Source organism: Tachypleus tridentatus, chromosome 6 (genome assembly GCF_004210375.1).
Source record: "Tachypleus tridentatus isolate NWPU-2018 chromosome 6, ASM421037v1, whole genome shotgun sequence".
In the NCBI taxonomy this organism is placed as follows: Eukaryota; Metazoa; Arthropoda; class Merostomata; order Xiphosura; family Limulidae; genus Tachypleus; species Tachypleus tridentatus.
The window spans coordinates 45,900,447-45,927,175 of record NC_134830.1 but is presented as its reverse complement, the minus strand read 5'-3'; the positions used below and the strand labels follow the sequence as shown (position 1 = coordinate 45,927,175).

Sequence of the window (26,729 nt, the reverse complement as noted above, 5' to 3'; positions counted from 1 at the left end):
AAGAAAACAGACTTTTAATTGAAATCAAGAAGTAGAAATGGCCTAAAATAGCAGAGAAAATAAAGACAATTATTGATATAAAACACCAAGTGATTAGAGTGAATAGAATAGGTGTAGGTTTAAACAATAAAAGAAAACAAAGTGAAACATTTAAACTTTTTGGCTGCGACTAAAAAAACAATAAGCAATTTAAATATTTCATGGGTAAATAAAATGAACATTTATTATATATAAGATATGGTTGTGAATGCATATAAATACTGGATGTACTTTTGCAGGGTTCCCAAAGGTTTTCTGTTTTAAGGGTAAACAAAATCCAGGTTAGAAGTAATAACTATTTCTGTTTCTTACTTTTGAAGTTCATACGTCACACTGTGTTGTGGCCTACACAGTACATGATTCTTTTGTAACTCATGGCATGCTCATGTTTTACTGGCATTACAATGATACAAATTGCAATCTTAAATTTCCCTTGCACGATGCCATTTTAGCATCTACTGACTGAATGATAGACAACATACTACTGTGATTAAAATAAATGATCTCTCCAGGTGGCCTTCTGTCCACTTTCAGGGAAATATATACTTTCCCATTATGAAGTAGGTCATTTGCAGTTGAAGTATTCATTAGTATAAATAGCATTGAAAATATTTTTAGTTTTTTAAGTGAAAGAAAAAAAATCTTGGTTCTGGAGTTATGTTGAATAGAAATTAAAATTCTCTTTATGCTCTTTAAAAGTAGAAATATCTCTAGTTTTATGTTTGCTAATATTTTTCAGGTGCGGTTCCAATATGAAGTATACCCTGAGAATTGTGAACAAGCTTCACGTCACGTGTTGTTAATCCATGATGTTGAGATAAGGGACCGTCTAGCTAGTTCACAAATTAACAAATTTTTGTATCAATACACATCTGAAGCTATGCCAAAACAATCTCATGCCAATATGGTAAATTTATTAGGTTTTTTGCTATGTTAAAATAACTATTAATGAAGTGTTTCTAAAATTTTTATTTTATTACTATGAAGGAAAACTAACAATTATACTTACTGAATTAGTATTATTGGATAACGAAGTATAGTCAAAACTCTTAAACACATACACATGAATTAAATAAATGTTAATTTTTTTAGCAAACAGTGACCTACAGTGTTAACAAAAATAGGTTGAAATATTTTACAGCAAATATGATTATAAATGTTTCTTTTTTGTCTTGTTTTGGAATTGTTAAATAATGTCCTTTTATTAGGTAAGCATAATTTTGAAGTGTCTGTTTAATAAGCATGCTATTCTAAGTATTCCAAACTATTTCTATAGGTAGAGATTAAAGCAGTTCACATTCATCCAGATCTAAATCTTCAAACTGAAGAATGTTCCTTAAGGGTGTCAATTAAACCTCTTAGATTAAACATTGACCAGGTAAGTTATTGTTGAACCTGTGCTTTTAAAATTTTTTGTTTTATATATCTAGTTAAATATATGTACAAAACCATCAAAAAGCTTACATGTTTTGGATTTTGTTTTTCTTTCTGAAAACTACCAAAACAGGATTCAAAGGTTTTTGGTTTTTTTTAGTTCAGCTAATAATAAGTTTTTATAGTAAAATTTTTTTCAGAATAGGATTCTCATATCAAAACAAATAATAGTTGTGCTGCACATTGAAACTTATTGATGAAAAGTGTGTATGGGGAAAATTGTAATGATCAAGTTTCAAAATGTGATATTCAGATTACATAAAATCTCTAAATTTAAGCAATAGGGAATCCTAAATAGCTGCAGCACTTTAAATTCTTTTAGGTAGGATTGGTGTAAATTAATCTATGAGACCTTTCTTTCCTTTTTATAAGTTACATTTTTCTGTGCCAGTATTAAGAATTGTGTGGTACATATACCTGATTTGATTTTATTACTCATTAAGATCCCTACCAGCTTATATCAAATTAAAATTATTTCAGGTAGGATTAGAGTAAATTAATCTATGAGACATTTCTTTCCCTTTTATAAGTTACATTTTTCTCTGCCTGTATTAAGAATTCCTCTTGGTGTGGATTTGTGTATGTGGTGAGGGGACCTCCCAGGGAAGATTCTGTTCTTTCAGTTTACCTCCTCTGGGATCTAAGCATCCACCCACATGTTTGCTGTGCATGGCAACCCATGAAGGGGATGAGAGGATCCTGGTGGTTAAGGGGTCCAACCCTAACACACCACTTTGGCCTTGAATTCCTGTAGATGGGCGGTCTTGGGGTGTTCCCCTTTGGCCAATCAGCTGGTCCACTTGAGCTCGGTTCAACCAAGTACCAGTGTTGGATGTTCTCATCAGATATTGTATCTGATGCTGGCAGTTGGGTATAGTGCTCAAAAACACTGGCATTGCTGCAGTGTCCTTGTTTGACACTGTAGTGCATCCCCTAGTAGGCTCCATGGTGGATAGGGTCAGTGGGCACCAAAATTTCCTTTTTTTTATTATGGATCCTCCACATTAAAACTTAAATAAACTAGTAGAAAAACAGTCTATAGGTAAATGACAAAATCTTGAAGATTCTGAACAGCAATCTTCAACATCTGTAACACCTGTTATACCTCATTTTCTTATCCTATATTTTTTTTCAGACAAACCTTTAGGGCAAATGTCTCCCTTTTTCATTCAGAAGGGACTAGAGGAACTTGCTGGCTCTCCAAATTCAGTAAAGAAGCTTTGATCTGGTGACATATTGGTGGAAACATCCACATCTCAACACAGTGAACTCCTCTTGCATTCAAAGGCAGTTGGGGATATACCTATTAAGGTTACACCTCATGCTACTTTGAATTCATTATGAGGAGTTGTTGTTGAGAGGGATTTGAAGAATATTCCTGAGTCAGAGATTCTCGCTGGTTTCTCCACTCAAAGAGTTTCTGCAGTGAGGCATATCTCCACTCGGAAAGATGGAATTACAATGCCGACCAGTATCCTCATTCTGATATATACATCACCACATCCACCTGCCACCATCAAGGCAGGTTATCTAAATTGCAAGGTACAACCATACATTCCAAACCCTCTACAATATTTCCAGTGTCAGTGGTTTGGTCACTCAAAGATGTCATGTTGTGTTTCCTTGATGTGTGCTTGTTGTGGTAGCAAGGACCATGATGCCTATGAGTGTCAAAAAGGACCCTCATTGCATCAATTGCAATGGCTCTCACCTGTCCTACTTTTGTTCTTGCCCTAAATGGTTGGAGAGAAATAGGTGCAGCATTTGAAAACAATTCATAACATTACTTATCCTGAGGCTTGAAAGTTGTTGTCCACCACTTCATCTTGGAAGTATACTGCTACACTTTATTCCACTACTACAGTGGGAGTGCAGATAGATCTCTCAATGCCTCTAAAAGAATCCCACCCCAGATACAAAACAATCATTCCTTCACTTCCTCAGTCACTGAAATCCTCTTCCAACAGCAAAGACCTGCTGAATCGACCCAGGGAAGGATCCATGGAGGTTAATAGACCTCCCTCGAATAAAGACAGTAAAGAAAAAAGACATGGTCATAAACAGAAGGGTTCTCCACCCAGTTCTCCTACACATAAATAAAAAATGGCCACCTTGATACAATGGAACTGTCAAGGTTTATGTTCTATTCTGGATCACATCAAAATACTGATTGCTTCCTACCATCCTGTATGTCTTTCCTTACAGGAACTCTTTCTAAAACCTACCAATACAGTCACCTTTCAGCAGTTTTCTTTGCACATAAATGACAGGTTGTGTGATGGACGAATGCGTGGAGGGGTGGCACTGTTGGTTGATCAGCATGTGCCCACCCTATCTTTGCCACTTGACACACCCTTGGAGGCCAAAGCCATCCGTGTTTCCTGGGGTCATACCATCACTGTTTGTTCTCTCTACCTGTTGTCTGGAAAGATATATGATCAATCAGATCTTGATGCTCTCATTGAACAGTTGCTATCTCCCTTTTTAATCCTGGGGGGCTTTAATGGACATCATCCCTTCTGGGGAAGTGATGATATTGATAGGAGGGGTTGCTCTCTAGAGTGTATGCTCTCTGATCACAACCTTTCCCTTTTCAATACTGGTTCTTCTACTTATTTTGATGCATCTAATCTGTCCTTTACTGCTATTGATCTCTCAATTTGCTACCCTTCACTATTCTCCCATTTTTCATGGAGAATTGACAATAACCCATGAGGTTGTGATCATTTTCCTATAATTTTGAGAGAGACTGGCTGTGGTTGATGCCACACGACCCACATGCCCAGGTGGAAGTTGAATCAGGCAAACTGGCCCTCTTTCACTGCTCTTGCAGAACTTGATCCTGCCATTGTCTTGAAGCCATCAGTAGATGACTGTATGGCAGCAGTAACTGACTGTATTATACAAGCAGCTACTCAATGTATTCCTAAAACCTCGACACGTTTTCCATGATATCCTCATTTGTAGTGGAATCCTGCCTGCCACATGACATGGAAACCTAAAAAACGGGCCTGGGATACTTTCCATAGATAACCCACACTCTCGAACCACATCACTTTCCAGCTATGTGGGTAAGACATCAAAACCAGAAGGAATCTTGGATTAAGTTTACAATCAGCATATCTTCTACCACCGGTTCCAAATTGATATGGGACAATATTTGGTCAGTGGGCAAATATAATTCTGTCCCCCCTCTCGATCTTTCTCTCTGATGGCCAGGAAGTAGCTGATACCCGAAACATCGCTGATACTCTAGGTGAAAACTTTTGCCGGGTATCTAGCACTTCTGCTTCTTCCTCCACCTACTTAGCCATCAAGACTCGAGCAGAATGATTTCCACTTTCCTTTTGAGCTGATTATTTCTATGACTATAATCATTCATTTTCACTGGTGGAATTCAAACTGGCCCTTCATGAGTCTGACAGTACATCAATCAAACTTAATGATGTACATTATGAAATGCTGCATCATCTATCTCCTGCTTCTCTTGTTATTCTTCTGATTGTTTTTAACCAGATCTGGCAGGAGAATGTTTTTTCTGATGCCTGGTGCCAGGCTATTGTCCTTACGTTCTCTAACCCTAGGAAGGATCCAAAGATTCTTTCAAACTACAGTCCAGTTGCTTTGACGAGCTGTCTGTAAGGCTTTAGAGAGGATGGTTAGTGCTCATCTTGTTTGCTTCCTCAAATCGAACAACCTCCTCTCGTCCATCCAGTGTGGGTTCCAATGACAATGCTCCACCATGGACCATCTGATTCGACTTGAAACATTGATCAGATAAGCATTTCTAAAATGACAACATCATGCATCAATATTCTTTGACATTGAGAAGGCTTATGATACAACATGGAGGTATGGCATTTTGTGAGACCTCCATATATATGGGTTACATGGCCATTTGCCCATTTTTATTAAAACTTTTTCATGGACAGGAGATTCCAAATTCTTGTGGGTTTGACACTTTTCCATTCTTTCCTACGGGAACTTGAAGTCCCTCATGACTGTGTTTTGAGTGTCACACTTTTCAGTATAAAGATTAATGCCATCACTGAACAACTCCCTCTCTTTTTAATGTCATTAAAGTTTTTTAATTTATAAATTATACCTTTTTTAATGTGATTCCCTTTTAAGAATCACAGTCCATCTAGTTCGATTTGAAATTATAAAATGACCATAACATCAAGTAATTTGAAACCAGGACTGGAAAGACCAACTTCAGGTGACTGATGGTGGTTTTTGTACTTACCTGTTAGTCTTCCTGACGAGTTATGATAATTAGAATTATGCTACAGTAATTCCTTTACAACTTGTATTACTGTAGTTTTTCTCTTAAAGTAGAATAGATGTAAACATTGGTTTTATGTTATTTTTGTTGTTTTTTAAACTGTATTTTACCTTAATTTCTGTTTATGAATTTTACTGAATTTACTTTAATTTTAACTTTTTACCGGTGTTTGGCGCAGATAGCCTTGCTGTTTTGTGCCATAAAACACAAAATCAACTAGCCAACCAATTAATAAGAATTGTGGGGTACATATACCTGATTTGATTTTATTACTTATCAAGGTCTCTACCAGCTTTCATCAAATTAAAATTCTTTTAGGTGGGATTAGAGTAAATTAATCTGTGAGACCTTGGGTGTGGTCAAATACATTAATCAAAATGGTTTGACCTCCTAAGTTCAAAACTGTAATTTCATAAGCACTTAAAATTTGTGTTGAAATTATACATAGTGTTAGTATATATAAATATATTTAATCCTTTTGCAAGGCATGACATCTGGAACTTTGCAAGAGTTGTGCATTATTCTCCTCTTACATAATTGGATGATTAGTTGTAATATTATGTCATGATGAAACATCACACTTTTTGTGTGTCATTTCTAAATTTTTAAAATCACTGTTTTTGATTTAATAGCTTTTCTGTAAAGAAATACTAAAACCAGGGTTAATGTCCATATAATTTATACTAACCTTGAATTTATGTGTCTTTGAAATCTTTTACCTACATGTATTAGATAACCTCCAGGGTTAGGAACATAAAATATAGCCTACTTGAAAACTTTTTTAGTGTAACAGTCATGCAGTGATGTAGTCACAGTTTCTGAGGCCATTAATTGTATTCAGTGTGATTTTAAGATTACGTTAAATAATAGAAATATTTCATTAAATCATAACTCATTTTTATACTATAGAACCATGATCACTGAAAGAACTTAGCTGGTAAATCACTGCAGTTATTTATCACTTATAATAAGACCTAAAGTTGTTTATAAAGTATAATGAATTCCAAACCATTGGAAGAAAAATAGTTCATTAGGCTTAACACATGCATCATAATTTATTTTCTTTTTCTGTTATTAGTTGTTTTGTTTTTTTTGTTTCTTAGGTGTTCGATATTAATCAAGTGGGTTTATTATTTGCTGTGTAGGATTATCATATTAATAGGTACTGATTAAGCCAAAATATGTAGGATAATATTTTTGTCATGAACATCATAGTTTAAAATGTAAACTTTTGAACGTGACTCTTATAAGGTACAGATTGTCTTTCCTTTTTCATAAGCATTATTCCTTCTAATTTTTTATAGGATGCTTTGTTGTTCATTCAGAACTTTTTTTCTGAGATTGCTGGAGTGTCTTCTAAAACTGGACATTGTAAGTGTATCTTTATCTTATTCATCATGTGGAAAACAAAGTTTTGTAATGAATATTAAAAACATAGTAATACCAAAAAATATCTTTAATACATATGTTTTGAAACTTTTTTAAATTCCATAATCAGCATTAACATGTAAAAAAAATTAGTTCATAATATTCAAACTACGTAAAACATTAGCATTGAGTGAGTTTTTGTATTCAGTTGAAAGTTTAGAAATAACAGATTTAAATGGTAACAATATATTGGAATGTACAATAAAATGAGTGGCATGCACATTTAAAAAGTAACATTCTTAAGAATTGCTATTATAGGGAAAGTCATGTAGTGAAAGATACCCAGAGGTGAGAGAGTTAAACATAATTCTAAATGTTGATGTAAATATTGAACATAGCTGAATTTGTAAGTAATGTGATTTGATTATTTTTGAATTTTGTATTTGAATTTATAACTTTTTCTGCCCATGAAAGGAATAAGAATTTATAAGTATTTTGAGGCAGTTTGCAACTTTTTAGGAGGTTCTGTTTTATTTGCTAAATATTTTTGTGTGATAGAATGTAAGAAATTAAAGAGATAACCATTACTTTGTAATAGATTGTGAATTTTATTTTGCTTATTTGAACATCTAAAAAACTGAGTTATTGTTTTTTTTCCATCTTTTGTGTATAATGTATACAAAACATATTACCCTCAAATTAAGCTGTTTTTTGTATTTACATCAACACTTACGATTAGAAATGTTTAAAACCAAAGAGACTCTATATCCATTCCTTGTGCACTTGTGGGTTATATGTAAATACAATTATGGTAACTTTAAAGCTACCTGTATTAGTAAAACTAAATGTCACCTTAGATCTACATGCACACGAGAACATGGGAAGTTTTGGAAGAAAGGTGTAAGCTAAGTAATTCATTCAAGTTTTGTATCCAGTTGTTCAGTGAGAAAAATGACTACCCCATACATATAGAACATTTAACATTTTTAGAGTCTGGAACTACAGATTGCAAACGTTTTTAAAAGAAAGCCTCTCAATAATCACCCAACACTAAATAATATCAACTTTTTGCTGATGTAATTAATGTTATTTTTTAACATTCAGATTCTCAGTTTTTTTAAGTTGATATTTATTATTTTAAAAATATAATGTTTATTGTTATATTTCAGCCTTTCTCTGTAATAGTTTCTCTTGACGATGTTATTTATCAAATGAGTGTGCCACATGGTTTATCAAACATTCCATTATGGTGTTACCATTTACATCTGTTATTTTTAAACTTATGATTGAATACAAAATGTGCTAATGTTGTTTTTTGCAGTTTAAATATTATGAACTTTTTTTTAAGTCTTGACACTAATCATGGAATTTAAAAAAATTCTGAAATAAACAGAGATAATTGTTAGCTATGGTAAGTCAATAAGTCTATCAAAGTGTTGGTTAGCAGTTCTTGTTTATAAATGTGGATTATTAAGACTGGAAAGAAAATCATGAAATAGCTATTTTACAGTAATGTGTTCAATTTATGAGTTTCTTTGGTTGTAAACATGTGCTAGAACTTAAACTTTGTTCTGGAATTACAGTATGAGTTTTCTTTTGTGTGGAAAGTGTTAGATCATAAAATGTGATTCATGCAGCAAATATTTTTAAGAATAAACTTTAAAACACCTTAATGTTTTATACTTGTTGTGACTTATCTTCCTTTGGTTTCAATGTAATATATAGAGAGAAGTAACATTTGAGGTTATATAAAGACCTAAAGGTGTGCATGTAATTATATCCATTATTAGTTTTAGGAGTAATTGCTACCTTTGTTATTGTTGTTATAATCAGTTGCTACTGTAATAAAAACTGTTGGTGGAATTTTTAATAAAATGTTTTAGGCTTTGTGAGATAATTGTATATATTTGAATGCTTTAAAATTCAGTAAAACGTTACTGTAGCAATATAATAATGTTTTGTACTTGGTTTTTATTTATTTCACATCGTATATGTATTAGAAACAAGTTCAAGTAGGTATGGTGCTCAACAAAGTGGAAGCTGTAAATTTTAAATTTAAAATTCAAGAGATTGGTTTCTGTATATTTCAAATCAAGTAATATATTGCATTTGTAGACAGATTTATCAGCACTTCTTCTTGGTAAGTAAAGGAAACCTTGCAACAAACAGTCAAATAACCTTTACAGCAGAATTTGTTGACTGACATACTCAAAATGTTACTGAAACAAAAGCTTAAAATTTCTTCAGCAGCCTTTGTTGGATTTACATATGGTTATTTATATGCAACTTGTCCAGGCAAAACCAAAGAATCATTTTGGACAAAACTCTCCAAAAGGCAGTTTGTGATCAAACATTAAAATACCAAATTCTTCGAACTTGCATAGTTAAAATGATTTTCTAATTATAGTTGAATATACAGTCTACCTCTTGCTGTTTTGTATTAATAAAGTTATTTCATTATATATTTATTTATTTATTTAAGCAACTTTATTGTTTTTTGGTTATTTTTTAAAGCTTGGTAGGTTTTTTTTGTTTTTTGTAATAGTTGATAGTGATTAATTAATTTGACTAGATTTTATAATTCATCAGTTTTTAACTCACTACATATGTTTATGCCATCATTAGGTTTTTAATTAATTTGATATATGTCATATTGTAATTAATAAATACATTTTATCATTACTCAGATAGTAACGTGTCCAGGCATCCTTTATCAACCAGCGATCATCAGAGTCCTGTAATGGGAATGGCTCCACCTGCTTCTTCTGGTCTTACTCCAACAGAACCAGACCATTTTTTGATCCTCCTTCAAGAAACAACTGAAGAAGCCCAAGACTTGATTCAAGACATTTATGTCCAAAAAAACAATTCAATTTCTGCTTCGACTCCAGCCTCTGTACCATCACGTCCCACATTCTTCAGGTCAACTAACTTGCTCTTTAATTTTAAACCAATTAAATTTAAGTTTATATGTCTCCGCCACTATACCAAAACATCCCATTAAGAAGTATGAACGTGTCCTTTTTGTTATTGCAGATTTCTATAGTTTATGTGTACGTAATTTATAGGCTGCTCAAAATAATTTAAAGTTATAAAGTGTAAAATTTTAAATATAAATGTTGAAACCATTAATCAGCTGTTGGTGCTATTCCCTCCAATTATGTTAGAGTCAGTCCCCTTGTTTATGTAATTAATAATGAAATGGATGAACATACATTCACCCTAAGACAATTCCAAAAATTGTGTTATTCAGTGAGACTATATAAGTTTTATCTGTGAATGAAAACAATAAATGCTTTATTTTATAAGGCACAGTTTTAACTTAATGTACATTTAGGTAAAAGGCTTGATTGGAAAATTCTTGCTTCATCCAGTTGGTCAGTGTATATTGAAGTAGGTTTATTATACATTTTAAATTATTTTCTCACACTGATAATAATGATTGCTAAATTGTTAGTTCTATAAATATGTTGTACAGAAGAATACATATATGATGCCACAGCATGTGGTCTGAACAGTTATTACTGAAGTGCAGTTGACAGTAGTTCTTGTATATGTGTTTAGGTAGAACTGTGTCAATTTCAAGTGTGTTAAGTGATCTGAATGGTAATTTATGGTTTCTTGATATAGTGTCTAACTGAAGTGTTTAATATCTGATGGGAAGTTTAGAACATTTAAGAACAAACCACAAATCTTAGCAAATTTTTTAGAGTTTCTGTAGACATTTACTCTATCCTGTTTTTGAGTAAAATTATATTTGTTTGAAATCTACAGAAATGTTCTTATATTACATGATATTGAGTACACTGAGTAAGATAAAGCAAGTGCAGTTGGCAATGCAAAATTTCTGATGATTCAAGTCCTTAATAATGTTATGTTATTTGGTTTATTGCCTTCAAGTAATATACACAAATAAAATAACTTATCTTTTGAAAGTAATTTATATTTATTGGGTATAACCTGATCTCAAGCAGAAATATTTTTATCAAAAATATCCTAGCTTAATGATGATGCTACTTGTGTCACTGATAAATCTTTGTATTTTAATTTTTTTATGCTTTTACGGTTTATGGCTGGAAGTGTCAGCTACTGCAGTTGGCAAAATAAGTGTCAAAATAAATGTTGGTGAATGCAAATTAAAATGAAATATATATTACAAAAGTAACTTTCTGATTAACAATATAAATTTAAAATTCTAAGATGAAATATTTTAATACATTTTCAAACTAGTATCTCACAACAATATTTTGTAAATTTTACAAACTAAGTAAAATTATACAGAAAAAAAATTAAACTGAAACTTTGATACTTTAAGGTAAGTTTAAACTAAGTTTCTTTCAGCTCTGTTGAGTAGAAGGTGTTAATGACACCTCTCGAGTCCAAAAATATTAAAGAACAAAAGAAATCAAAAGTGCCGTTTCATTTTCAGAACATCTGCACAATACAATCTAATAAAAGCACTGGAAGCAATAAGAGAACAGAAACTGTATGAAATACAACAGATGCAAACATTTAGAAAAGTTGGTACTCAGAGATAAGCAGGTTTCTCTTTTACCTCTATCCTTATTGATGGTTGGTTTAATTTTAGCAACTTTAAAGACAATAAAACTATGAATTGTCATTTTATGAGAATCTGAAACTGTCCTCTTGTTTTCTTGCCATAATCAGTAAATAACCAATATATAAAATATGTCTGAATTTTGATACCATTAGAGTTCTTACAGGCAAATTTTGATTGAAAGAATGAAAACACTGTGTTTATTGAAAATATTCCCCTCTTTTTACTGTATATAGAAATATTCTAGTTTGCTACCACACAGTGATTTAGCAGCTGGTCCCTGTGTTTGTTTACTTTGTTCCTGTCTTGAGAGATTGTATGTGGTCACCTTATCATTTATAGAACCAGTAAATTGTATATTTTCAAATATTAGTAGAAAATCCCTTCAATTATATTACAGTGGATCCTCCTTCTTGTGTAGTTAATAATGAAATAAACATAGGTTCACTGTATATATATTTAAAAAAAAAATTATCACTGAATGAAAACAATGCATACTTTATAAGTTATTGTTTTATGTAAAGGTGCATTTAGTTAAAATATTGTACATTATTAAAATACTTAACATTTATAGGTATCATTTTTTACTATTACATTGTTTACATCAAAATACAGCTTGTGACAAAGTATTTTGTTGTCAGTCTTTATAGTAAAAAGTCTTATGTACTGTGAATTTGTAAATAGTTTTTTCTCTTTTGTAAACTGGGGGATGTAAGCTCAAAATTCCATCATAGAACATACTCACCCTTTCTATAAATGTGAGAGTCAATCCCAGTATTTATTAGTAAGAGAGTACCCAAGAGTTAGTATTGGGTGGTGTTGACTAGCTCTCTCTCTTTTAGTCTGTCACCACTAAATAAGGGATGGCTAGTGTGGATAGCCCATACTTAAGTTTGCTCAAATAAAAAATAAATCGTCTTTCTCTGAAAAACCATAGCTGAAAAATGTATTTCCAAAACACGGGTATTTCATTTGTTATTGTTGTGAGTTTTTTATCATTTCAGCTTCTGACCTCTTATCTTAAAGCTATGCAATTAAACTTATATTTGATGAGCACACTAAATCTAGAACCATACTGTAATATCGCCTCATTTCTTCACCAAGAGCTTGCAGTATATTATAAATAATTTTTCTGTAATTTTAGTTATTGAAACTATATGTGACTATCTAAACATCTCACTACAGTGAAAATAGTCTCTTTAAAAAGTTTTCTGGTTATATTGAGCATAAACAGATAGTGTGGCTTGAAAACAAATTTTCTGGTTATATTGAGCATAAACAGATAGTGTGGCTTGAAAACAAATTTTCTGGTTATATTGAGCATAAAGAGATAGTGTGGCTTGAAAACAAATTTTCTGGTTATATTGAGCATAAACAGATAGTGTGGCATGAAAACAAATTTTCTGGTTATATTGAGCATAAACAGATAGTGTGGCTTGAAAACAAATTTTCTGGTTATATTGAGCATAAAGAGATAGTGTGGCTTGAAAACAAATTTTCTGGTTATATTGAGCATAAAGAGGTAGTGTGGCTTGAAAACAAATTTTCTGGTTATATTGAGCATAAACAGATAGTGTGGCATGAAAACAAATTTTCTGGTTATATTGAGCATAAACAGATAGTGTGGCTTGAAAACAAATTATGAAAATGTTTTTATGCTTGCATTATACTTTTTAAAAAGTGGATGTTAGATGGAACAGTATAACACTACTAAAAGTGTAGCATTGTAGCATGCAGTTACTGTAAAATATATTGTGTGTGATGATTTCAAGTGAGTTAAATTGTAATTTCAATGCAGAAGTTTATTAAATCTAGAGATGTATTGATTTTATGCCAACAAGATTTTAATGCAAGGTTTTTTTTCTTAAATATATTTTAATATATAAATAATAGTTTAGATACAAATGTTTTACAAACTTACAAACAATATTGGATCTTCCACCCAATCCAGAACTTCCTTAGTATCTTATCAAGGGTTCACAATGAGCAAATTAATTTAGAGTTCACATAGGTGCAATTCACTTAATGGGATGCTAGCTAGTTCTTCATTGATAACATGAATTTTTCTCTGCTGACATTATGTAATGTATTCGTAAAGATGCTTACATCTGATATTAATCCACTGAAGCTAAACAGTTTGTAAAGTTTGAAATGTTCTTGGCCAAATATCTATAGCTTTCGAGTTAATAAGCATTAATCTCAGCTATAGTTTATGAGGTTTATAGTATACCAACTGTAGCAAAACAACAATATATGCTGTCTCTTGGCATGTTGTGTAGGTTAATTTTATAAGCTTGAGAGGAGTGTTTTTAGAAATTTCAGTTAAGGCAACAATATTGACAATACACTACCATTTACATATACACACATTACATTGTTGACTCTTACAGTCGAGAATATATTACAACTTTACTGAGTAGGTGGGAATTTCACAATGCTGATTTAACATTATAAGTTACATGCATTTCTAAAGATATATTTAGCCAAAACAAACTTCAATATTTAAATATATATATATATATATATATATATATATATATAGAAATGAGGAGAGCTATTGTGAAGACTGCATTACAGAAAGACGTAATAGGAATTACAACCTGAAAAATCAGCCATAGCTGAGCAGGTGTACAATGTGGGTCATAAAATGCAATAGGAAGAACACATTAGACATTAAATAATGCTAGATAATCTCAAAATGATATTATAAGAAAGTTTATTAGAGAAAAGACTGGAAACCATCAGAATATTGAACACTGTTTTATAAGGAAAGGTAAAACTGGATTAAGAATGACTTAACTTTAATCAGAACTCAACATTAATAATAGAGTACATTCTCAAGGCCTCACTACCAAGGTTCACTGTTTCAATCACTAGTTAGGAAGAACAGATTGAACCTTACTGCCTCACATATGTAACCTTTCTTTCCCAGCTTTCTCTCTGGACCATGCCACTTTCGTATCTATAGAACCCTTTTTAATTAACTCCTCAAACCTGAGGAAGAACTTAATACAGATCCTGAAATGTCATCATTGAAACTAGATTGAAGGTAGAAATACTTGTATGAAATTATTTAATGGCATGATTTTATTTCTAAACAAAGTACCTGAATTAATAGTTTTGTTTTGAGTGTTGAGAATGGTAAGACATTAGAATCACAGGTATGATTTTAGGAAGGTTGGACGTTAGACACAAAAAAGAACAAAATTATCCAAACAAAACTCAGTTTATGCTGTAGTTTGTATTACTAGTTTCATTTTGAGTTTGCTGACAGATTAAGTATTATTTTGTTACAAGATACAGCTTTTACAGTTAGGAAGATTTGTTGTTAGAATGGTATGATGTCTCAACCTCAGGTGCAAGAATTCTCCCTCTCTTCCCAATGTTGATTCTAAATATCTAACATTTAATTACTAAGTCAGGAATATTATTTAGCCATATACTGCTAAAGTTATTTAACTGTATCATAATTTTGTATTTTTTTGTTATATAAAAGTAGTAAAGTATAAAATACATTATTATTTGGTTTTTCTATATGTTTGATAATTTTGTAGTTACTTTGGAAATTCTTTTTTGTTTTATAAAAACTCATGTCTGTAATTTCAAACAGTTCTTCATTCTTTCGTTAGCTTAAATGACAGGAGAAGCTTTTTAAAGCAGTTCTACATCATTCTAAAAGGATTACTGGGGGAAATGTAAAAAATAAAATGTAATGTGTTATTATTTATATTAGCTTCAATGGTATATAAAACATTGAATTGCAGAATTTCTTCAGCAAAATAGATTTACACTTTACATCATTAGATCTTTTGATTGTATTTCACTTTCAAGTGTTTATGAATCCTGGCTTTAGGTCAGTGCAACTTGCTTGTTACATAATGGTGTAATGAAAAATTGTCACATGGGCACTTTTCTTCAGGATAAGTTGTAAATTTATGAAACAAGCCCATCAAGCTTTACATATGAAGTGCCTGTGTTTCAACTATGCATCATTAATATCTATGGATGCAGGTTTACAAGCAGAAAAAGATAATGTCACCAGACTGGAAAGCTTAAAGTCTAAAGCATGTTTTTGTTTGTTTTATAGGTCTTTCATTTTAACCCCTGATGTTCCCATTCGGCTTGACTATCATGGGAAGAGAGTTGATATGGAACAGGCAAGGAATTAATTGTTGTATATGAACATTGTGTTTATACATACAGTTTGATACTTTTATAATATAAAGAGAAACATATTAAATTAATGTAGTTGTATCTTTTGCTTATGAATGCATAAACTCTTTTTATATAGAAGCTTTCTTTATCATTGGCATTAATTTAAATCTTAAATGAGCAGTTGTATACAATTCACTTAAGATTTTAATTTTTTGTAACTTTACCATATGTTGGTATCATATTTGGTTTGTTAAAGAACAACTATGTTTGCTCTCCTTCATGGTGTACCCAGATGAACAGTTAAGATGTATTTTAAGCCAGTAGGTTGTTTGTTGCATTTTTTAAATATAAAAACAGAATTTTTTTACTGAAACATAAAATGTTGCTTCTCAGTTTACTTCTCTTTGTTGCAAGCAAGTTTGTATAGTGGCAATTCTAACCATATACATTTGGTTGATGTCTCATGACTTAATACTTAAATTTTAAGAACTACAATGTGTGTAAAAATGAAAGGCACAATTAATAATATATTAATGTTCTTATATTTGTCTGTAAAGATTAACATCTCTGGTCAAAATAGCAGTTGTAATAACATTATTAATAAATGTTCATTTTGCTTAGAACTTAGTATACAATCTATTCAACTTAATATTAGTCTTCCACAATGCATAATAATATAAATATCTATAACTGTATCTTATTTCAAATTCTTGAGGTTGTTAGTTCTGTGGTTTTTAGTACTAGATTGTTCAAGTGGACCTGTGTCATGATAGGTCATATGTACATTTCTTATCCTGTCCAGTGGTTCAGTTCCCCTCGGTTGGCTCAGCAGATAATCCGATGTGGCTTTGCTATAAGAAAAACACATAAAACACACACACACATCCTGTTCAGTGTTGAAGAGTCAATGCACATTGCACTTACAAGAGGAATGATTCATTCATACACCAGTAAAATGTTTGAATAAGGATGGAGAGCAGAGAAATCTAGAATAGCATATATAGTTTACATAATAATTTCCTATGTTGGTAAGGTGTTAAGTATCTCTGATGCTGTGCAAATGTTCATCAATCATGTTTTCCTGGTATTTCAGCTTGTACACACCAGCTTGCTGTGTCATACTGGATCAAATCCATCATCATTTCTTAATTTTACTAGATTTATGGTTATAGTTTCCATAAGAGAAGTGGCACAGTCCACTGTCAGCTCACTGCTTGCAGAGAAGGGTTGCATTTCACTTGTAATAAATAACATCAGAATCAAGAGTGTGAGCTTTATCTATTCACTTACGTTTTCAACTCTCTTTGCACTTCTGTCATCATTGATTGTTGATGACTCTTTATTTAGTGCACTTAACTTCCATCATACAATCATGTCATCAAACAAATGCATCTACCATTGAATATCTACACATCCTAGATGTCACATAGAGTTGGAATACCTTTTTCTTTGGTCCATGTAATCCTTGTACTTTAATTAATATACCATCTCTTTTGTTTGACATACTGAAGAAAAATATATTAAAACGTTACAGGTTCTACCTTAATCTTATTTGCTGAAAGAATAGGATGTATGGTTTTTGCATGCTTATCAATGGTTAAATCATTGGTAAGTATGTGAACCCTATATAGCCTATACAAACAAACAAAAAAGGTTGCAATGGAAACTGCTACAGGTTTGTCATCACTGTCAATTTCAGATGCTCCTGTAGGCTCTTTTGTCTCTCCTTATTCTCTTTGATGGTGACATTGAATGGCAGCTTCTTGTAAAGTTAACTGTCTTTTCTCCAAGAATACTGTAATCTTCCTGGATGTCATGTGTAGGGTTACTTTATAACACTATAATGAACAATTTTCAGAGCAGTTATAATGAAGTACAACAACTGCACTACTTAACTAGTAGAACAAAATTACTTTCACCAGGGATACAGTGCCACTTCCATAATTATAAATGCTTTTTATTAAATGTCCTTAAACTATTAGGTTAATGTTTAGTGAGGAACCTACTGAACTGGTTAGTTGATTTAAAAATACAATAACAGCATTTTTTTACACTTGGCAATTTCCAATTTTAATAATTACAATGTTTTGACATACAGAATTAGGTCACCATCAGGTAAGTTACACTCAAACATTCTCTTCAATATAACTCTTTCGTGATGTCGCCTCAATACCATGGGCTGAAATGTTTTAATAACTAAAGCTAGAGCTTGCTCTAAAGCTAGTCATTGGTCAGTCACAAGTAGAGGCCATAACAAAATCAAGCAAGCTTGGTATACAAGTTGTTGCATATGTTATACAAACAAGGTATTTATTTGATTAAATTTTCTGTATCATACTTGTTTAACAAATATTTAAACCTTATTGTAAGTTTTTACAGACAAAGTGTGATTCACAAAGGTTTTTGAAATTATGCCCAAGAATTTCTGTTGTTAATAATTTACCTTTGCAAAATGTAACAAGGTTAGTAGTTGATGAATAACATGTTTGTTTAAGAGTATTTGAAAAGAGGAATGTGAATTATTAAATTCTCATTTCAGAATACATTAAAGTCACAAGTGACAGAGTGACTACAAGAGTATTAAAATTCTGTAAAGGATCACTTGATTATATATTTCTGTAAGGTGCTGCATGTTTGAATACTTTTTACAATATTTTTATGATAATATTCTGAATTGTTGTTTATGATTTTAATTTTTTTTATTGAATCTTTTTTAGGGTGCTCTAGCAGGACTGTTGATGGGACTTGGACAACTGAATTGTTCTGAGCTGAGATTAAAGAGATTGTGCTACAGACTAGGGTAAGATTTATGTAGCAAGTGCTTCTGGATTTAAGTTTTTCATATAATATGTATGAAAAGTCTTGGAAAATGCATGTTTTTGTGTGAAGGCTATGAATATTGGAAAAATTTCTATTTTAAGCAGTTGCAACCAATATGTATTTTATTCGGTTTAGTATGTAAGCACTTTAACATGAAACATTTCAGTATAATCCTCTGGTAAATAGCTGATAATGTAAAAATCCATCTAAAAAACACTTTTAGAAAAATCCAGTAATAGTTTTGGAATGATATGTTTCTTTTTACACTGTTTGAACTTTAACTTCATGTGCCCATTATAGGAATACAAACAATATGCCCTCTTTAGTTTTTTTATTTAACTTCATGTTACTAAGGCCTTTATTTATTTATTATATAAGAAAGTAAAGATTGTCATTCAATTATATTTAATTTTGCTAAACCTAGTTCTGTATCAGATATGACCAATATGATTTGTTTATAAACAACAAGCAACCTTAACTCAACATGTGTAGAAAAATACTTAAGGCTGTGATATGAAATGTAAGTTATAAGTAAAGAATTGTATTTTTGTAATCTATTTGTAATTTACTAGTCTTTAAGTAATGGTATTATATGTTTAAAGCATTAAAAATTTGGTGGTTTTGGTATGATTTTATCTATACTAATATATATTAAAATACAACAATACTTGAACTCTTCTGTATTTTATCTTTTTTATTATTTTCTTTGTGTTTTGCAACCTACTTTACAAGATTACTTCTCAGAATATAATTATAAAGAGAGTATTTTCATTTATTTATATATAGTTTTTTCAACTAAAATAAATAACATTAATTAAATACATTTTGAAAGTATACACACACAAAAAATCCTTTTAGAAACTATGTTAAAGTACCTTCAAATGTAAATTAATTTTTTAACTTATAAAGTAAACCTTTTTCTATTCCATCATTTCTTGTTTTATCATTTGTTTCTTTAGAATAAACTTTTTCTCATTATACTTTCTCCTGACATTGTAGAAAGCAGTTTATTCCCATAGGCTTTAGCAGTATGTTTAAAATATTTTTTCTCACTTTAGTATTGGCCCAGCATGGCCAGGTAGTTAAGGCGATCGACTCATAATCTGACCAAACATGCCATTTCAACCATGGAGGCATTATAGTGTGACAGTCAACCCTACTATTCTTCGGCAAAAGAGTAGCCCAAGAGTTGGCAGTGGGTGGTAATAACCAGATGCTTTCCCTCTCGTCTTACACTGCTTAATTAGGTCCATCTAGCACAGATAGACCTCATATAGCTTTGCATGAAATTCAAAAACAAACACTTTAGTGTCATTTCTATAATACTCAGTAGCATTTTCAACAATTTCCAATTCAAAATTAACCTTATTCAACTATTATTACTTTATTCTTCTTTATTCTGTTTAAAATGCCAAAAACATTTATGAAATATTTTTCAAAAAATAAGCTTCAACGTTTTGCATTAGATGTCCCTAAAAGTGAACACATGAGAAAATGGATCTTTCAGAATTTTTAAATTGATTCATAATACAACTGTTAAAATGTTTGCTGGCATATATTGGGCTTTTTTCTTGTTAATTATAATATTTAATTAAATACATTTATTTTGTATCTTAAATTATTTGTTTCACCAACATAGAATTCACTATAGTTTGTTTGCACATTCTAAGAGGTCTATTTTTTGAACTGCAATTAAAGAAATTATTAATGAAAAGCAAAATTTCTCGTATTTTTTATTCTGATATAAATTGAATAAGGCACAGTTTTTTCATAACTGAAAAACATTCTTAGTAACATCTTTTTTTTAAACCAGTTGAATAATCTGTATATATGTTTAGATTATTGTCTTTATAAACTTATTATATTTGAAAACAACTTTTATTTGAGCGATAACAAATGAAATACTTGAACATTGAATCACCACAAAAGTTAGAACTTTCTATTTAGATTTACTTATCTTTGTTTTCCAAAATACTTTTATTATGAAGGAATTATTGTTAGCAATTTTAAAACTTAGTAATGACATTTTCCAGATAGTGATACTGAATTACAGTTGTATTAGCTATAGTAGTCTGTTGACTCTTGTTTCTCCTTTGTTAAAAAAAAAACACCACATATTTATATGAGTGTATGCATTTGTAAAAAAAAAAATATTAGTCACAATCTCATGGACTGGTGCTTAGGGGGCTTAACTGACCATCTTAGGGTCACACATTTAAATACCTGTTATAGAGTGATGGTCAATCCCACTATTCATTGGTTAAGGGTCGTCCAAAAGTTGGTAGTGGGTGGTATTGGTTAGCTGCCTTTACTCTAGTCTATCGCTGCTAGATTAGGGATGGCTAGATAGATAGCCCTTGAGTAGCTTTATGTAAAAATTCAGAAGAAACAAATACAATCTCTTTTTTTTGGTGAAACTTGGACAAGCAAATCTACAAATAATAAGGTATCCTTATTACATTCAAAAGTAAAATTAATCTCCTTATTTATCAAATTCTGTAAACTTGCTAATACCTTCAATATCCTTCCATATCATAAAATAATCTCTTCCAAATAATTAAGTAATGTGTTAAATAATTATACTTCAGAAACATATACTGATATTAGTTTAAATTGGAGTGACCTTCATGCTTATGTTTTCAGTTACCAGTTTCTGATATCCACAAAATAGAATCTTTATTTCTCTCTTTCTTTTTCTCACATTAAACTAACAGGATTCACTAATTTCGCTTAAATGGAATTTATGCAACTCTTTCGATTTAAACCTTCCATTTTTAACAGACTTTTTTATTGTTTAAATTTTCATAAACTGTTTTATTATAGAATCATTTTGTCATAATTAACCATATTTGAGTAGATCTTCAAAAGATGAAAATAAGAAAAGGGATAATAAAAGTAAAAAACGTTTGATAACTTTTTGGAATATCAAATTAAAATCTCTAAGTTTCTTTAAATGCTTTCCATTAATTTAAAATTATCCTTCATTGTTTTTCAGTAACTATATATGTTATTTTGTTTTGTTCTTTGCTGTTGTAAAGATCTGATTTTACTCTTACTGGGGATTCATTTATATTTGAAATATAAATTATTCTTCATGTTCTAATTTCTTAATAAATTTGTACGTCTTTTACCAATGGTATTTTGGCAGGCTTATTTGTGAGAATAAACACTAATACTTTTGTTACTATCATGTTTTATTTTCATATATATTCTTATTCACTGCTGTCCTTCTGTGCAAACTTTTCTTTACAAATGCCATGAAACTTGCACTCCCTCCTTGTAAATTAGTCCATTTCAATGTGTCTCCCATGAAGATCATCATGTGTCATCTATTAACCAATACTAGCATAGCATGTTCACATGATGTATGTGTGACTGACTCCCTTTGCACTTCTCTACCAAACCTTCACTTCTCGTTTTGTAGCTTTTGAGAACAGACATTTTCTTTTGTGCTTAGTGCTTCCCATATGGCACATAATTTGTGCATGAAGTGGTTCTTTTTCTCCATACCTTGAAACATTTTCTCCAAGTTTGTTATTGTCACTATTTGTGCACTAAACAATTTTGTGCAGATTTTTTGAGTTGTGGATTCAGAAGTCAATGTTACTACTTTGGAAGCCACACCAATGATCAGTGTTTTGTCCCCAAGTACACCTTCTCTTACCATTGAGTGAACCATCCACTTTTGGATCAACAGTTGTTGGGTTCCTTATTATCCCTTTGGGAGTGGTTCCTGATTCTTGTTTGTCTTGCATGTGCCCAATATTCTTGCCTTTATCTTACCCTTAGTAACCTTCTCAGGTATATTTCTTCATACATTTGCTCTTGGAGGCTCTACAAAGAGATACTGATGAATTTGTTACTGATGCTTTTCACTTTCTTTCATCCACATTAGCCCATATATCTATCTCTGTGCTCGTAGTACATACACTGCTGGCCAAAATCTTAAGGCCAATGAACATAAAGAAAAAATATGCATTTTGCATTGTTAGACTCAACCACTTATTTGAGTATAGCTTCAAAAGATGAAAATAAGAAAAGGGATAATAAAAATAAAAAACGTTTTTAGCATTTAATAGGGAAAATGTGAACACTATAAAATTAGCCTAAATACTAGCTGGTCAAAAGTTTAAGACCATACTGAAACGAAGTGTTAATCAGTAAACACATAACAAAATTTAGTCATTTGTGTTCAAGCGTTAGCATTGTCAACATCTCCCACTGACATCTCTAATGTTGCTTTTTGGGGATGTGATCATTTGTGACCACATTGGGTCCCACTTAGTCATGCTCATATCAAATTCTTGCAATGTACACACCATAAACAATAAAACCTTGCACAGGATCCTCTTTCCTCCACAATTTCCCTTTCTTCTTCCATGAGAGACAATCTGCAGTGGTGGCTAGACAAAGTCCATGCATTAATGGGCATGCCACTTCCTTCCGTGTATTTGCATATACATCTTTTCATGAATGCTTCAGGAATAGGGGCTTTGGTCAATAACCACAAAGCTTTGAGCTGTTGGTCTTCAGATGAAACTACCTTGCATATCAATGTTCTAAAATTTCTAGTGATTTATTGGACATTATGTCACTTCCTTTCTCTTTCCTACAACCCTATGGTAATGGTTCATTAAGACAGCTCTTCAGTTGTGGTTTATATCAACTACCAAGGGGTACCCACTTCACAGATCTGTGTTTTTGGACATTGGATCTTTTCTGTTGAGCCCATATATATTACATTTATCTTACCATATGTCATGAGCCAGGTGCTTTCAATCTAGTAATGGATCAATTGTCTTCCACAACTGCACTGAATCTATCTCACAGAGTTATTATTAGATTGGCTTATTTTCAGAGACTTTCGCTTTTCGTCTTCGTCCGTTGGAGGAGATTCTACAATCTGGCATGTGGACCATGCCCAGTATGTTCGTCTCCCACTATCTTCATTGCATAGCATTTTTATCCATGTTGAGATATTCCACCTTTGGCTATGCTCCAGACTTTAATGCAACTTTAACTGTAGAGTTTTATTCATTTTTCCTCTCTTTTTTTACCATGTGGATCTTGCTCTATAATGAGTGGTGCTTGACTAGATATTCTTTAACTTCAAATCTGCACTGTAATTCATGTTGACTTGAGCTGTGTCTTATCCATGGGTTTGCACATTCCCCATCAAGAAGGGGTGTACCACAAGATCTCTGGAAGGTTATCTGCTTCATAAACATGTCTGTTTCAGATCATACCACCCACTGACTGCATGGATAAAGCAGAATGGGACAGTTGCCCATACTTGCCATTTCTTTAGTGAATAACTTGGTATGTTCTGCTTTTCAAAATAGAGTTTTTTAGTCACCCATTGCACTGTTTCCATTTATGATGTTCTTTAAGGCTCTCCGCTGTATTCTTACCCTCCTTCCTCAAGTTGAGTATGGGAGTCATACCATTTTCCATTTGCAAACTGCTAGGGTGGTTGGCCATGTAGGCACTGTCCTAAATTAGTTCCACAAAAATGTTAACTCTAACTATTAAGTCGCGAATATGGCAGTGGTGTTCTGCTAGCATATATGCAAAGCAGCTTCCACAGAAGCTGATCTGTCCCCTTACCACTAAATTTGGCCTCCTGATCACAATATATGAAGTTGGTCTGTGTTCTTAAAGGATATTGTGGCCTGCTGTTACAATTTCCCCAACCACTGGAGTTGATCCTTCTCCATCTGTGAGGATGTAGCCTCCTTATACCCTTTACAGTATCTTGTAGTTGATCTGCTACCAGATTGATAGACTTGAACCTCTTCTATTATTTTACTTAAACAGTAGAGTTGATCTATCACCTTGCTGGGTGATGTGGCTTCTTGTTAAACATTCAATACACATGAGTTGATCTGTTGCCTATGCAGTTCACCCCTTTGATTGGAACTCCTTATTCTACTTTTGCATGGATGTTGGTTCCTAGCATTGAGGTTTTAGATTTGAGTGAAACAATCAACATAAGTGTTCACATGAATTGATACCATCTTCTCAATGCCAAATGACAATTCCCAGATTGATGAAGTAATGATGATTCTTGTGTCATTGCCAGTATTAGTGTGAGACTTAATCCCCAATTACTGGGTTTGTGTTGAAGTTGGTATGAGACTCATCCTATCCTCAAGTAGAAGTTGGCACCCTGCAAGAAGGTTTTTGGATGTAGTTGGCCTGCTGATGTGCCCTAACCAACCTACACCTCTGCTCTTGTGTTTTACATGTTATACACACGGGCAAAGAACATACCTGACTCAGAAGTGGTGTTCCCCTCTTCTTATCTTTGAATCTAATTTTTTTCATTGTCAGGGGTACCCTTCAGACACTTGTGAGTGTATCTCTTATTCCCTTGTACCAGTCCTTTCTTCTTCTTAGTATGAGATTCTCACTAAGGTGAATGGAGGTAGGTACCTATTGGAAATACATTTTCAGTATAATAAAATTGTGACTTCAAAAAATTACTGATCCTGGTCATCTAAATGTTTTTGGAATATGACAAAATTTTTGGAATCATGGATTTTTTTGTGAAATATCTTTCTCTCTCTGTACCATGTCTTTCATGCCACCAAAGTTTTTCTGTGTAAATCTTTTATTTTTCTGTCTTGAAGTGTCTCTGAACATAATTATTTCTTATAGAAGCATCTCTTCAATTACATATTTTTGTTGCTATTATATCTGTCATCTTTTTTGTATGTAGTAAAAATGCCTTTATTCTTTTCTGCTTCTAATCTTTTAAGATTCTTTCCTTCCCTTTATAAGAATTTTCAATCATACTACATAGGTTATTCCATCCAAACTTCAAAAGTTCATTTTCATTTTAAGTTTTTGTTAAATAAAATTTCACATTTTCAAATCATTTTTCATTCATTTTATATTTTGACTTTCCACTCTAACTGCCAAACTTCAATTTCAGTTCTCAATATTTCCACCAATAGTCTTGTTCTAGTACCTTGTTCCTTATTGCAAATAACCTCATTAATTGTTTCACAAAATGTGAAAGTGGTCAATGGGAAGATCTTGAACTGCCTTTTTCTATTATTTATATAACATTTTCTGGAAAAGTCTTCTCCAAAATACAGTATTTCTTTCTTTAAAAAAAAAATCTAAGTATGTTTCTTAAATAATGAAATATTCAGAATGTTTTTCACTTACCTTTTTCTGGGTATCATTAATGTCTTTTTAAGGATTTGTCTTTTGCCTGAGTACCTTCCAGTTAAACCTTCCATATTTGTTATTGATCATAGTGTTTAGTGACAGATTTTTTAAATCTTCTTTCTTCCCTCAAGATGAATTCCTGTACATGGTGAGGGGATCTCTCAGAGAAGGTTCTGTACCTCCTCTGGAATTTGAACATCCACTGTCGTGTTTGCCGTACGTGGTGACTCTTTGGAGGTTGTAGCCATTCATATTTTCTTGGGTTGTATCATCACTGTTTGTTCTTTCTACCTGTCTCCTGGAGAGACCTATGGTTAATCAGACCTTGATGCTCTTATTTAACATTTGCTGTCTCCCTTTTTAATCCAGGGGGATTTTAATGGACATAATCCTCTTTGGGGTGGTGCTGAAATTGATGGGTTGGATTGTTCCATTGAGCATATGCTCTTGGATCACAACCTTTCTCTCTTCAATACTGATTTTTAAACTTACTTTGATGCACCTAGTCAAACTTTCACTGCTATTTGATCTCTCTATCTGACCCCTTAACTTATCTCTTTTTTTTCTTAGAGGGTTGACAGCAACTCAAAGGGAAGTGATCATTTTGAGGGAGACTGGCTGTTATTGATGCCACCCTATCCACTTGCCTTGATGGAAGCTGGCCCTCTTTACCTGCTTTCTTGGAACTTGAACCTACCATCGATAGATGACTGTGTGGCAGCAGCAACTGACTTTATTATCCAGGCATTTGCTTAATATATTCCTAAAACCTTGACACATTTCCCACGGTGTCCTCGTCTATGGTGGAATCCTCCCTGTCACATGGCACGGAAGGCTTAAACACAGGCCTGGGATACTTTTCATAGCTATTCCACACTTTCAAACCACATT

General features: G+C 32.2%; 1 protein-coding gene across 2 annotated transcripts in view; it reads left to right on the top strand.

Moving 5' to 3' along the window:
- Atg2 (Autophagy-related 2) overlaps nucleotides 1–26,729 on the top strand; it is a 112,976-nt gene that overhangs the window by 76,706 nt on the left and 9,541 nt on the right. For both annotated transcript variants that reach the window (XM_076504392.1, XM_076504393.1), the window contains 6 exons: nucleotides 779–946; nucleotides 1,316–1,417; nucleotides 7,063–7,129; nucleotides 9,814–10,048; nucleotides 15,772–15,841; nucleotides 18,557–18,639. In XM_076504392.1, coding sequence (XP_076360507.1) covers nucleotides 779–946; nucleotides 1,316–1,417; nucleotides 7,063–7,129; nucleotides 9,814–10,048; nucleotides 15,772–15,841; nucleotides 18,557–18,639 — 725 coding nt within the window. The remainder of the gene's footprint in view (nucleotides 1–778; nucleotides 947–1,315; nucleotides 1,418–7,062; nucleotides 7,130–9,813; nucleotides 10,049–15,771; nucleotides 15,842–18,556; nucleotides 18,640–26,729) is intronic.